The sequence below is a fragment of the Thermobia domestica genome, chromosome 9 (genome assembly GCF_964235325.1).
Source record: "Thermobia domestica chromosome 9, izTheDome1.hap1.1, whole genome shotgun sequence".
NCBI classification, from domain to species: Eukaryota; Metazoa; Arthropoda; class Insecta; order Zygentoma; family Lepismatidae; genus Thermobia; species Thermobia domestica.
This window is the reverse complement of record NC_137462.1, coordinates 161,729,618-161,745,265: the sequence shown is the minus strand read 5'-3', so window position 1 is coordinate 161,745,265 and position 15,648 is coordinate 161,729,618. Positions and strand designations below refer to the sequence as shown.

General features: G+C 38.5%; 1 protein-coding gene across 1 annotated transcript in view; it reads left to right on the top strand.

Moving 5' to 3' along the window:
• Nucleotides 1-15,648, top strand: part of LOC145695153 (cilia- and flagella-associated protein 61-like) — a 244,774-nt gene that overhangs the window by 24,727 nt on the left and 204,399 nt on the right. The window contains exon 7 of the mRNA XM_081772095.1: nucleotides 7,477-7,643. Coding sequence (XP_081628221.1) covers nucleotides 7,477-7,643 — 167 coding nt within the window. The remainder of the gene's footprint in view (nucleotides 1-7,476; nucleotides 7,644-15,648) is intronic.

Here is a 15,648-nt window from a genome sequence, read left to right as displayed (position 1 = left end):
GTATGCCGGTATGCCCGGCATCCCCTGTTAATAAGAAAAAGTACGTATTTCATTATATATAAATTGTTTGCTTGTAATTATCACAATTATTTCCACTGCAATCTTCTGGCGCGCTCTCTCGACTTACTTTGACAAGAGGAACCTACGCATGCGCGTCGCTCAGATACACATTTTCTGTCTTTCCTCCTGTCGTATGCTATTTTCCTCGGGCTTCCAGGCCTACTGAAAGCATCGGGGTTTTCGTTTGCTTTCTGTTGAATGCGCATGCGCAATACTTCCCTTCTCACTCCTCCTCATCCCTTGCAACCCTACATTTGCTTTATATATACGCTGGCATATTCAAGTATTTCCAACTGTATATATTTTGAACTAAGCTATAGTTTCTGAACAGAACGTACGAGCCCTAATATAAAGGATATAGAAAAAAACGGAAATGGTTAGTTCAACGCATTTTTGAAGCATGCCGGTTATGTAAATAATAATATTAAAATAGTCATGTCTTAATCGTAACTAAATGCATCGTAATTGTAATCTTCATCGTAAAGGAGCTCACAGACACAGGCATAAATTTAAAGCATTCTGTAGAATTACGGTCACCGATCTGGTAGGACAAGAGAGCCACCACTCCCCGTCACTCGCAAAGATTGGGCCAGGGCCCTTCAGTCACTGGCACAAATCTCGGGGACATAAGGGGAACATGTTCCCTACAATCTTGTCCACCCCCCCCCAATAATCCGATTTGAGATTGTGATGATGATGATTTCTATCCGACTTCCACAAAGGAAACTGATGTCCTTTGACTTGTTTCATTTTTAAAAAAGAATCGTATTCTTTAATATTTCATTGTCATTAATTATTAGTAGCCTATTTTCAACTATTTGTTTAATTCCTGTAACAATTCCTATAATGCTATTATGGTAATCATAATTTTGCTCAGATAAGAGTATTGTTGCGCCAAATATAGGCCTGATTGATTTTCTTTCATAGTTTTGGGGAAGTCATTATTTGTATTGTTATAAAACAAATGTCCTAAAATTTTAATGTGGATCATTGTGGATGCGAAGAAACATGACAATTATTATTATGCATAGATTCAAATTTCAGAATGTGCTCACGGCACTGAGTTGTAATAATGATATGTACCACTATTTCATCTACATCATTTGGTATATAATATACGAGTACAACAGGTTTACCTCAGAAATCTGATTCATCTACTGTAATATGAGTCTCTTCTCCCCTCCCCCACAATAAGCCTTAAAATGTGCTCTCCTGCCGATGTTATAGACAACTCTGCTCCCCTAATCCTCCACAGCATTTTATTCAACTTCATAAATATTTTGAACATCGTTAAAAAAAGGGAAGGATTATGGGAACAGTCTTACCCATCCCACGAACGTTGAAGACAGATTTGCGCCCTTGACTTCAGTATCTGGATACAGAAACAGGCCCCCAGATTTGGTTTAAGTGTTTGTATTTACATCTTCAAATGATATATACACTCAGGCCCATATTCACGAACGGGCGTCTGAGTTCCGGACCCAAGATGACAAATTTCTAGGGGCGATATATATATATATATATATATATATATATATATATATATATATATATATATATATATATATATATATATATATATATATATATATATATATATTCTGGGAAGAACGAGATTGAAGTGTGGTATGTGGAGAAAAAAGCCGCCAACGAGAAAGAAATGAAGGGAACGATACTGGACAATGTTCAAAGAAAAGTGGAGCCTAGTTTTCTCGTCACAACGGAAGTGACAAGAAGGAGCTGAGACAATTGGTTATTAAATTCTAACGTAATCCACGCATTCGCTTCTCTATGCCTCACTAGACCTCCAATTAGAGGGGCTTCCTCCTAAATTTTGTATAACCCTATATTTACATTCGGAATAGCTATGTATTGCTGCTTGCAGTAGTACTATATCGCAGAAATGACTAACTGTGGCATCCCCCTTTCGGAATATCACGCTACGCTACTGGTGTTCTGCTTTTAAAGTCTGAAAGATGGCTGGCATGAATCCCGGTTCCGCGAGTGTTGTGGTGAAACACCAACAAGGCAAATCTTGACTCACAAAGCAACAATTGTTTACGAGCGAAATTCAAATACTTTTTTTTTAAATCTTTCGAGTTTTTTTTTCTTTCTTTTCTGCTGCTGCTGTAAGTATGTGGACAACACGAGACAGTATTGTCAAAATGCACGTGTATAATTTGCTCCTCCCCGTGGGGAATGGGAGTGATAAATCACTAGCCAATCGTATGTGTGACAAGCTGAAGGATACAAATATTTTGTTTATCGGAGTTTATAGCTTACGCTGAACAAGGAATAGGTCAAGCATCACGACTTGGCGCGAATACTATAATTTCCCTTTCTGCTTCGTGCATTCCCTTCCGCCTAGCCTAATGCTTCCTCGTTCATTGATCGCAAGAGTCATCATTTTCTGATTAATCAAAACCATAGAGGACACGTTTACAAGGAGTATTCATCATGAAGATTTGATAGAGGTTACATCGTGTAAAGAAGCACACTATACCATTGATGACGGTCTAGGCTGCATATCTTTTGAGATGTCATTCTGAAGGTTCATCACAGCAGAAACACTTTGGCAGAACTCCTAATTCATTGAGCAGAGATGAAGAACTACGCTCATCGCAGATTTGAATCAACGCCCCTAGCAGTTTGGCAGGATTTGGTTCCAGTTGTCAACTAGCTACAATTTTACCAGTCACCATCCAAAGAATGGAAAACGCTGGAAAGAAACATTCGTTATTCCAGACGACGAGGACGACACCAGTCACTCAGGAGTTATACAGGCTAGTGCCCATCCTTTATTATCATAATCTAATCCTTACTCTTTTCACCTCACCTTTCAAATTAGTCACTGCTTTACAAAACTGAACCATTTGAGTTTTATTTACATTCAAACATAACCCTTTTATAGTTAAGTTCCATGCAGGACATCAGTTTACATTCTCATATTTTACATCCCTAAGTTTGGTATTTGCTAATCATAATCTGATCTATTAACTAATGCTCCCACCACGACACGATATGAAAGAAGTGCAGAGACGATGGTGGGCAGAAATTAATACTGCGCCACCGTCACGTGTAACAATTATAAAATTACGCGACAAGTTTCAGAAGGAAGGAACTGTGTAGCAGGAAGAAATCAGTAGCGGCCGAAAAAGGGGTGGGAGCATTGTTATAAACTTTCACAAGATCACTTCAGAAGTCCATACGGCAAGCTTCACGTGAATCATATGTAAGCAAATCAACTGTTCACTGCATTTTGACGCAAGTAAAGTGGAAACTCTACAATCCCAGGTTGGTTCATGAATCAATGAGGACGATCCGGATAGATGCCTACAATTTTCTGAATGGATTTGCGATGATGAACAGTTGACAGACTTCATTGTTTGATCTTATGAGGAGACTTTTAAATTGAATGTATCCATCAATCACCACAGCTGTGTGTACTGGACAAAAGGTAATCCCTATTTTACGAAAGAGCGAGCTGTTACTCTTCCTGATTTATCAGTGTGGTGTAATATGTCTGTTAGAGGACTTGTCGAACCATTCTTTTTTCTTTTCTTTCTTTCTTTTTCTTTTTTGAAGACACAGTGACAGATATACAGTACTTTAACATGTTGCATGAAAAATTGTGCCAACTACTCAACTTTATTTAGATGGATTGTTTTCCTTCAACAAGATGACGCACCGACACCTTACCATCCAGACGTGCGACAAATCTTGGATAAAACATTCGTTGAGAGGTGGATAGGTAGACGATGAAGTGTCGAATATCCACCCAAATCTCCCGGTCTAACGCCGTTAGACTTCTCTCAGTGGGGAACTCTAAAGAACACTCTACGCCACAGAATTACGTACGTTGGATGTCATGAGAGACTACCTGTGATTCCATTCTAATGGAAACCTATCACATGTTTGTCGGTCTGTTGCACAGCGTTGCCGACGATGTATTGCTGCCAATGAAGGACATTTTGAACAGGTTCCACATTAGAACATCAGTAATGTTTTTTTAAAATATTTTTGTGACTTAAAAAAATAGATTTCGTATATTTTGGTTCAAAATATTTGTATTCAAACATTGTAAACTTCTTTGTGAGACACCCTTTATTCTATGTCTGCATGCCTTTATTTGTTAATCCACAGTCATGAAATTCAGTAAAGAGTCGAAGGAACTATGTTTTTCCGGAAACCTGTGTGAGAATTGGAGGAAGTTGTTTAAACAGCAATTTCAGATCTATCTTAAAGCAACTGAACTAGAGAATAAGTTATCAGATCTAAAAGACGCAATATTACTGTGGGAATTCGGTCAGTAGTTCAACTTAGGTGAAGAAAATAAAAATTTTGATAGTACAATGCAAATATTTGAGACTTATGCAATTCGTCAGAAAAAATATAGTGGTGGAACGCTATAATTTTCATTCATAGTTTCAAAGAAAAGGTGAATTGCTTGATGCATTTGTAACAGACTTAAAAAGCATGTAAAAAGAGTGAGTTTAGTGATCAAACGGGTTCAATAATGAGAGATTGCATACTACTTGGGGTGCGTGATAAACAACTACAGGAGAAAAAGCTACAAGAATAGAACTTGAATTTAGAGCAGCCCATTGAGTTAGAACGTGCTGCTGAGCTGTGCAAACGAAAAATGTATTTATGAATGAACAAATACTATATATACCTCCCAAAAGTGGATAATAGAAACTGCCTGAAGAGTGTTCAAAACGTACCTGAACTTCTGATGTGTCCAATGAGTATCCGAGCAGAGAAACAGCATCTAAACAATGTTAGGATAATTTACACATCACCATTCATACATTTACAAGTCTTTTCTGCTAATATATTCATTGGATACATCAGAAGTTCAGATACTTTTCAACACCCTTAGAGCAGTTCCTACTAGTCAGTTACGTGCAACCTAGACATTTTTTGTTCACTGATAGAACATCTTAGGACATATTTGAAGATTTTAAACAATGACCAAAAATAGCTTCTAAAAATATGTTCAAATGCTGATTTATTTTTTTGCATTGCATATTCAGATAGTGAGAGGTGCCGTTCCTCATGGTCCATAAGGTGCCCCTTCCCGTAATTTCTTCTGACTCGTCTTGTCACAAAAGCGATACATGTTTTTTAACTTACTCAATAGTTCTTGTCTGCAACACCCTCATTTAAGCATGGCATTGCTTAAAGTCTTTCGTTTTTGAGAAGTATTGATTTCTATTCAAATAACACTTGATATCTGCTTTAAGTATTGTAACTTTTTTTTTTTTTTTTTGGTCCTTCTCCCTAAAATTTCTTAATAAGTTCTGATTCTCATTTGGAGAACCACTGAAGTTGTATATTAAATGGTGATATGTATAGTAGGCTAGCCTTCTGGCTAGCTGGGAACTTCCCCCCCCCCCGCCCAAACCACCGAATTCGTTCTGCATACTGCCTCACACCTCATATTTCAGCCTTTGTTTCCATTTTTTTTGCATCAGTAAGCATACATTTATAGCATTATTCTTTGTAAAATATTGATATTAATAACCATTTTCCCTCTTCGGGTAGACACTTCAATCAAAGTGAAAGGATAAAAATCTATGTCCATTTAAATGCTAACTGTGTTCAAAACTTCAAATGGTTCACCCTACCCCTTTCCCTCTGATGAGGAGAGTGACAACTTCAAAGTCATTTTTATATATATTGAGGAAAAAGAAATTGTTCCTCTTCTCTCGTTAAAAGCAGATTTTCGGGAAAGCTGTGGAAGAATTTCCGGAAGTATTGTGGCCAGGGACATGCGTAGAGGTGGATCCTGGGAGTCCAGATTCCTTTGAAATCCGGACTTTTCTGTCAGTTTAATTTAATTTTAGGGTTAATTTTACAAATTTTAATAATTTATCCTATATTGAATTATTCCTCGTTCCTATATTAATATAATTAATATAAGAAATTCGGCGATATGGACATTTTACTACAATAATTAGCACCCCCAAGTTCCCCTTCCCCTTCGAATTTTGAAAAATATTTCTTTAGCGGTACTTTACATCGCAAATCCTATGCTTCTTATATTCCTTAACATATCTCTAATCTTACGGAATTTCGAGATGTGGCCATCTTATTATAACAATTGCAACTCCATCCCTTTTTCTTCCTTCCATCCTTTCTTTATTTATTTAGAGAGAGAGGAATACTACAGGTAAATATACCCATTTAGATCATTCACAAAAACAGATAAGACATATAACAGTAGAATAAACAGATAAGTGATAATTTTAGTGAGTGGATAATCATCGATTCTAGCACTTAAAGAATTTACTACTTTTTAAAATTTAATGAAGAACAAGCTGAATATATTGTATCAATACTTGGACCAACCAAACAAACTTTGTTGTAAGGGTCAAACATGCTCCAAATAGGTGAGCTTTTCATTATATTGTTTTTTAATGTTCTACAATGAAATAAGCCGGCTTTTGGACGTCTTCTGATGTTGGGAACTTTAAATTTCAGAACTTGTGATTGTACTTGCACTTAAGTAATTGCGACACTTGGATTTTATTGTTTACAATTTTATATACAAGGCAGAGTAACCGAACTTTTCTTCTCTTGTCGAAGGATGCAATATTCAGTTGATTAATTAGACTGTTATATTTCAAATTTAGGGTATATATCTATTTCCTTGAAAACTAAGTACCTTGGGAATTTTGGTTGTATCATTTCTATTTTGCGGCTATATTTTTTGCTTGCAGGGTTTCAGATTTCGACAGCGTATTCTAGTTTCGATTTAACGAGTGCGTTATATATCGTTTGTAATGTATCTTGGTTCTTGAAATCTCTTCCAGTTCTTATCATATACCCTAGCTTTCTATAAGCTTCGCTCACAATTTTTCTTCTAAACGTTATTGGAAAATGTTAGTTTGGTGTCAAAAGTTACTCCGAGGCCTTTAAACTATTTTAATATTGACGTTGCCAATGCAATAGTTAAATTTTTAGAGATGTGTTCTTACGCGAGTATGATATTATAAAACATTTATTTACATTAAGATGCACATCATTGAGTTGCAATAATAGCATTTAACCAAATAATAAGGTTTAAATCCTATATAAAATCACTTCTTACAGCATATTATTCACGAACCGCACCATAGAGTATTATTTACGATAGCTATCCTTGTCAACTGAGAAATGAATAATTTCTAGTGTCAAGCGACTTATAGCCGCGCTGCAAAACAATCATAAGTTATTTTTCCTGTTTAGAATAATGTTACTACCATGTTGTCCTTTTACAGAAAAGATCAAAACAATATTGGAGATGGGATATTTCTGCACATTATCTCATAACAAGTACTTTTAACTTTTAAAATATTTAATTCGATTAAATGTTTTTGTTTGTTTGTTTGTTTGTTTGTTTGCTTCTTTTTGAAACAACATCGCTTGTAGATGCTTTCCAGATCAGTAGGAGTAATGAGTTTCAGCACGGAGATCAATTTTGATATATTAACCAAACATTTTGAATTGCTTCCTTTCTATGGACTTCGCAAACCAAGTGATGATCATATTCCATTCTTGTCCTCTAAAATCATTTCATCGGTGACTGAATGCCAAAGGTAAGTAGCGTAGCTAGCATAAATTTCAAATTTGTTAACCATTGAGTTTAAGTCTGGAGCGTTATCAGTTCCATTTTTAATGCCACTATCTTCACCTAAAGCACGTTGGGTCTTCACTACGATAAGAACCTATTAGCCAGGAGCAGTGTTGGGCAAATTTCAATTGAATTAACAATTAACAATCTGTAAATTTAATTGTTAATTGCAATTAACAATTGAAGTAAGTAATGGTTAATTGTTAATTGCGGTTGGCCATTAATAATGGATAATCAATTGCAATTAATCAATCGATTGAAAGTAATTGCAGTGGAAAGTAATTACAATTGATTTCTACAGCAATTACTTCCAATTGATTGATCAATTGCAATTGATTTTCACTGATTAATTTTCAACATTGTAGTTCAGAGAGGGCGTGGGGCAATGAAAACTTTAGCCACGACCAATTGACTCACCATCCATCGTGACCCACTCTGACCCACCACCCACCATGAACCACTCTCACGCACTGTGACCCACAGACCCACCGAAACCCATTGTCATCAACTCTGACCCATGATTCACGCCCTCTTCTCTACTGACTAAAGAGTTTAAACTTGTAATAAAACAAGCCTATGAAATTATCACTCATCGGAGTTTGAATTTCTACGATCAATCGCTCAAGCACCGTTCTATTACAATAACGGTGGATCTGACCTTTCTAATATAAATAAAATAAAGAGTTTGTTTGTGTCTGTCTGTCTGTCTTTGTGCGGCCTGTGGACCAGACGAGTGGACCGAAACTTTTCAAAATTTGGTCACGGGTAGCTTGGTCTAGGCCCCAGATCAAGACGAAGAGTTTTTTTTTCGAAATTCGAACTAGGGGGGTCTCGGGGGGACGTTTACCGGAACCGGCCTCGGGACCAGATAAGTTGACCGAGAGTTACCAAATTTTGGTCACGGATATCTTGGTCCACGTCTCACACCAAGGCGAAGCGTTTTTGACAAAATTAGAACCAGGGGGGCATTTACCGGGACATGTAAAAGTAGTAGAAAATGATCGATATTAGTGTCGATTTCATAGTTTTCGCGGTCGCTGAGATCAATGGTGAAACTCCGATCGCATTAACTTCCATATTCACCCGATTCGGCTGCGGAACGGGAGTCAACGGTGGGAGGAATGCCGAAACGTAAAAGTAATCCAAAATGACCGATATTAGTGTCAAATCCATAGTTTTCGCGGTCGCTGAGATCAATAGTGACACTACCATTAGCGATGGCTTTCAAATTCATCCACCGTTGTATGCGGGCCTTGGATCATCAGAGGGGAAAATTCCGAGACATGTAAAAATAATCGAAAATGACCGATATTAAGGTCAAATCCATAGTTTTCGGGGTCGCTGAGCTCAATGGTGAAACTCAAGACCGCGTTTACTTTCACATTTAGCTCCCATCAGCTAAAGAACGGGGGCATTATAAAGGGGATCACGAGACATGTAACAATAAGCCACAATGACCGATATTAGTGTCAAATCCGTAGTTTTCGCGGTCGCTGAGATCAATAGTGATACTTTCATTAGCGATGATTTTCAAATTTAGCCACCATTATATGCGGGCCGGTAGTCACCGGGGCTGGAGAATTGCGAGACATGTAAAAATAATGGAAAATGACGATATTAATTTCAAAACCATAGTTTTCGCTGTCGCTGAGATGAATGGCGATACTTCCGCAGGCGTTGACTTCTAAATATAGCCCCATCGGTTGCGGGCCAATTGTTTTTTTTTTAAAATTGGAACCAGAGGATCATAAAGACTTTTACCGGGATATGTAAAAAAGCAGTAGAAATTGGCAGATGTTAGTGTCACATTCATAGTTTTCGCGGTATCGGCTGGGGGCCAGAGGAGATTTTCACAATTCGAACCAAGGGGGTCTCAGAGGGCGTTTACCGGGACATGTAAAAGTAGTAGAAAATGACCAATATTTATTTCGAATCCATATTTATCGGGGTTACTCAGATGTATAGTGATACCTCCGATAGTGTTTACGTTCAAATTCAGTCCCCATCGACATTCCCAATGAAAACACATGTACGTTGTTGTATATATATTCACACAAAATATATCCAATTTTAGACATGTTTCTTAATTGTTCTCCCGTTGTTCAGTTTGTTTACCTTGATATTTTATCTGATCCGTACGAACAACGGGCATAACAGCTAGTACGAAATGGTAAAGTGTTTGTCATGGACCAAATTGCAATGAATTCAATTATATAGATAATTATTACAATTATCATTGATAAGTATTTCCTTGTTGAATTATAGATACTTTTAGTGGAAAAATGAATAAAATTTGAAAGTCCCAAATCTAGTTGAAGTAGACCAACGTAAAGGAAAAATTATAAAATTTTCCATATAATTAAGCGTACCATACAAACTTAAAATTTCCATGTAATTAAGCTTACAGTAGAAATTTTATGTCTCCTTGATTTCCTTGAGCTCTGAACGCTAAATACACGCTTCAGCAATTATTATAATAGAAAGAGTGGATATATATAATGCGAAGCACTGCATTTTTTTAATTTGTTTCTCAACTAATATCGATCGTTTTCAATTATTTTTTACACTACCAATTTCCCATACATAGAAAGTCCCCCTTCCATAAAAGAGATTTTTAAAAAAATGCAAGGACACGTTCTGTTTATTTTTACCTCCATAAATTGATGTCGAGTTTCGTGTCGAGCCGAGTTTGACAAACAGCTCCCTCGTTCAGCTCGTTTTAACTCGTTTTGAAATCATGATCTGACTATACTGGAAAGCGAAAGCCATGAGAAATGTAAGCAGTAATGTGGAATGCCTTTAATGGTGCTCACGTTAGTGTTGCATTTTGTCTTGTGCATTTAGTGCATCTCGAGAGGTACTTTTAGTGCATCCCGTCTCGTCTCGATAGCGAAACGACTATAAATTTTTATAACGAGACAGCGCCAAATGCCGTGAGCACCGGCGTCATAAACTTGTTCCGCTATCAACGAATTTCAAGATGGTCCCTTTTGCATCGTTTTGTGCTATTTTGTAGGCCTATTCTCACTTTTTGTGCGTCACCGCAAGTGGGTAAAAATGGGTCTCCAATTGGGACGGAAAATGATCGACGCGAAGGAAAATGACCCACTGTTCCGCCACTATCGAATGTCTAGGTCGTTTCTTTTGCATCGTTTAGTGCCTATTTTTTAAAAAGTTTTCTGCGCCTACTTCCTCGTCTTGTTCGTCACCGGAAGTGAGTTAACCGGGCCTTCAAAGTGGGAGTTAAATGACTCACTGTTCCGCCACTATCGAGTTTCGATGTCGTTTCTTTTGCATCGTTTAGTGCCTGTTTTGTACGTTTTGTGAGTCACCAAAAGTGGGTAAAAATGGGCCTATGAATGTAACGAAACAAGTTAATGCTGCTTCGCCACCAACGAATTTCGAGATCGTTTCCTTCACATTGTTTTGTAAGCGTTTTGTGCGCCTATTTCCACGTTTTGTGAGTCATCGGAAGTGGATCAAAATGGGCCACCATGGTGGAACAATAATGACCCACTGTTCCGCCACCAACAAATTTCAAGGTGCATTCTTTCACATCGTTTTGTGCGCCTATTCTCACGTTTTGTGCGTCACTGGAAATGAGCCAAAATGGTCCTACAAATATTTCGGAACAAGTTAATGCTCTTTCGCCACCAACGAATTCGGAGGTCGTTTTCTGCAAATCGCCTAGTGCCTGTTTTGTGCGGTTTTGTGTGCTTATTTCTACGTTTTGTGCGTCACCGGAAGTGGGTCAAAATGGGCTTTCAAGATGGAACAAAAATGAAGAGTTCCACCACTTTCGAATTTCGAGGTCGTTAATTTCACATCCTTTCACGCTTGTTTTGTGCCGTTTTGTGCGCCTATTTCGACGTTTTGTGAGTCACTGGAAGGAGGTCAAAATGGGCCTCCAATGCGGGACGAAAATGACCCACTGTTGCGCCACTATCGAATTTCGAGGTCGCTTCTTTCACAACGTTTAGTGCCAGTTTTGTGTCGTTTTGTGTGCCGATTTCCATGTTTTGTGCGTCACCGGAAATGTGTCAATGTTATCCTACAAATATGCGGAACAAGTTAATGCTGTTCCGTCAGGAACAATTTCGAGATCGTTTCCTTCACGTCGTCTTGTGCGTGTTTTCTACCGTTTTGTAAGCCTATTTCGACGTTTTGTGAATCAATGTAGTGGGTCAAAATGGACATTCAATGTGGGAAGAAAAATGACCCACTGTACCACCAGTATCAAATTTCGAGGTCTCTTCTTTCGCATTGTTTAGTGCATGTTTTGTACCGTTTTTACGCATATTTTCACGTTTTTTTGCGCCACCGAAAGTGGGTCAAAGAGGACGTACAAATATGTCAGATGAAGACATATTCATCCCGCTTTCAAGGACCATTATAACCCACTTCCACTGAAACACAAAGCGACACAAATCACGCACAAAAAAGGGGAAGGAAACGACCCCGACATTCGATGGTGACGGAACAGCATTAAGTTATACCGCTATACTTGTAGGCCAGTTTGACCCATTTTCGTTGTCGTACTAAAGTGGAAATAGGCGCACAAAACGGTACAAAACAGGCAGTATAATGCAAAAGAAACGACCTCGAAATTCGATACTGGCGGAGCAGTGAGTCATTCAACTCCCACTTTGAAGGCCCGTTTAACTCACTTCCGGTGACGCACAAAACGAGGAAGTAGGCGCAGAAAACTTTTTAAAAAATAGGCACTGAACGATGCGGAAGAAACAACCTAGAAATTCGACAGTGGCGGAACAGTGGGACATTTTCGTCACACTTTGGAGGCCCATTTTGACAGACTTCTGGTGACGCACAAAACGTGGAAATAGGACACGAAACGGCACGAAACATTCACTAATCGATGCAGAAGGAAGGACCTCGAAATTCGGTAGTGGCGGAGCAGCGGATCATTTTCGTCCCACCTTCGAGGCCCATTTTGATCCTCTTCCAGTGACGCACAAAACGTCGAAATAAGCTCACAAGAGGTACGCGATGTGAAATTAACCACCTCGAAATTCGATAGTAGCGGAACTCTTGGTCATTTTCGTCCCATCTTGGAAGCCCATTTTGACCCACTTCCGGTGACGCACAAAACGTGAAAATACGCGCTCAAAACGGCAAGAAACTGGCACTAAACGATGCGAAAAACGACCGCGAAATTCGATAGTGGCGGAACAGCAATAACTTGTCCGGCCATATTTCTAGGACCATTTTGACCCACTTCCGGTGACACAGAAAATGTGGGAATTCGCGCACAAAGCGACACAAAGCACACACAAAAGGCGCAAAACAAAGTAATTCTTACCTCGAAATTCGTTGGTGATAGAACAAGTTAATGATGCCGTGAGCAATATAAGTATAGACTGTAGTTCTTACCATCAAGGCTGAGAACTGCATGGTCCAATTTTTTAGCCAAAGCCCAATGGGGATAGTGATGTCAACCGGCTCGGCTCGGTTCAACTGAGCGGCTTGGTTGGGATGACCCATCGACTGGGCTTAATTGAGCCGATGGCTTGAGCCGGCTCGGTAGGGACGAGTCATCGACTCTCCTCGATTGGAGCCAATGGCTCGAACCAGTTCCGTTGAGACGAGTCCATAGACTGGGTTCGAGTCAGCTCAACTGAGCCGATGACTCGAACCGGCTCGGTTGGGGTAAGCAATCAGCTCGGTTCAGTTGGGCTCGTGTGAGCCATTGGCTCGAGCTGGCTCGGTTGGGTGAGCGGTTGGCTCGGCTCACTTCTCGGTTTGGCTCGATAAGTGAATGAGCTGTGAGCAAGGCGCTTGAGTTGTTGACAACCGTAAACCCGGGTCGAGCAGTTTTGAACATGATTGGCTGGAGTCCTATAACTTTTAACAATTTTCGGCTCGAGCCCGAATACTTGCTCCTCCTGAACTCAAACCTAGAACCTCGTGACCAATGTCCTTGCCTCCTGAAGATTTCTTGACGACTGAGATCGACAGTCAACTAATTTTTAGTATTCAGATACAAACCGCCTATATTCCGTGTTTATACACGATGTTATAATAATAATTAGTTATAGTAGTGGTAGTAGTATCATTGATAATTATATTGTCTATGTAGGATATTTGAAGAGAGTAGTACTTGGAACTACACAAAGGATTTAGCTCGAATTGTCTCGTTTTGGCTCGACTCGACTCGAAACTCGATCCGAATTCGAGTCAAGTTGGGGGAAATTTTTCGAGTCGAGTTCTTGAGTCGAGCTCAAAGATGTCTGCTTCGAGTCGAGTCGAGTTTTAAAGAAAACTCGCTCAAACTCGCTCTTGCCCATCCCTATTGTATGCATGACGCGCATATAGAGTTCTTTCGAGGGGGATAGAACCATAAACATAATATGCTTAAAAAAATACTTAGTTTCACGGCTTTCTTCCCAGTGGGCGAAGGCATGGTAGTTGTCCAGCATTTCTTATAATTACCTTATTTGCAATATATAAAACAGTAACAAGTGGACAACACAATATACAAACATCTTCTTATCTTCAGTTTTAATTGCTGATTTCAATTGCAATTAACAATTACAATTAACAGTTACAAGTTTCAATTGTCAATTGCAATTAACAATTAAATGTTTCAATTGCACCCTTTGCGATTAACAATTAACAATTAAATGTTTCAGTTGCGATTAACAATTAACAATTAAATGTTTCAATGGCCTGGTGACCAATTGACTGACAATTGACGAAAATTTAATTGCAAATTTTATGATTGAATTCAATTGCAATTGAAATTAATTGTCAATCACAAATTGAAATCAATTGCAATTAATTTTCAGAGCAATTACTTTCAATTGATTGATCAATTGCAATTGATTTCAATTGATTTTGCCCAACACTGGCCAGGAGTGAGGTTATCTATACGTATCAAGGCTCTCTGTTATGCATAGACTTAGGATTGAATTTCTCATTCAAAGGTTCAAATATGTTAGTCCTCATTGGTTATGTTTCCAAATGGTTTAGTTCTAGCAAGAAAAAAGAATCGATTCAACACTATATATATATGACAAAGAACTAAGCATATAAGTCCTTTATGGAAAGATGTACGTTATTAGATGATAAGTAACCAGCCTGACTAGATTCTCAAGATAAAAGCCGGGACACCTCCGGAAATCAATCGAAATCCAATTAAATTGGCAACTCCGATCAACGATAACTCTTCTACTTGGAATTTCCTTATAATTCTGCTGTACACATGAAGTTGGTCAGATAGAAATTTCAGCCATAATAAAGCTAAGTTGGGTTGGGGAGTGGGAAAATCATTCAAAATGACTCTTTGAGAGAAAGTAGGATTTCAAACCGTCGTCTGAAGAGCAGAAAGGATACAGCCATTTAGTTTTGTTGTGCAGTTTGAAACTAAAACCAAATTCTCCGCTTAAACATGTTTAAGATTTACTAGGAAAGAGACATTTTTTTTTTAAATTCGGGACATGCAGAAGTTCCGAAAAATATTCGCGGGACACTGAGTTAGTTAGCAGAAAACCAGGATGTCAGATCAGCCTATAAGTAACTACATTTTTTCTAGAGAAGACATATACGTGAGTGCCGATTGCTTCCTTAAAGAATGTTCATAGTGATCTTTCAAAAAAAGGTTTTCTTTGTTTGCTTGTTTAAGCGTAGCGTTTCTTTTTAGAACCGATGCTATATGAGGCATGGACCTACAATTTTAGGTGGAATCCGAATTTCCGCAATGCGTTCAATTTTCGCAAGACTCACGCCGGGAATTAAACCGGGAAGTTCGTATACTAAAGGACCTTGCGCTAGGGCAAATAATGGTATTGGTAAGTATAACAAAGATATGCTTTTACATACAATCCACTTTAAATTTCTTTGATGGTGGTTGTAACTGTAAGTGACCAGCATTCACTTACCTCATAGCAAATCAATCTCCAGATATGTTTACAGAGAGTATTCAATAAGTTTTGCACAGTTGGATATAATAT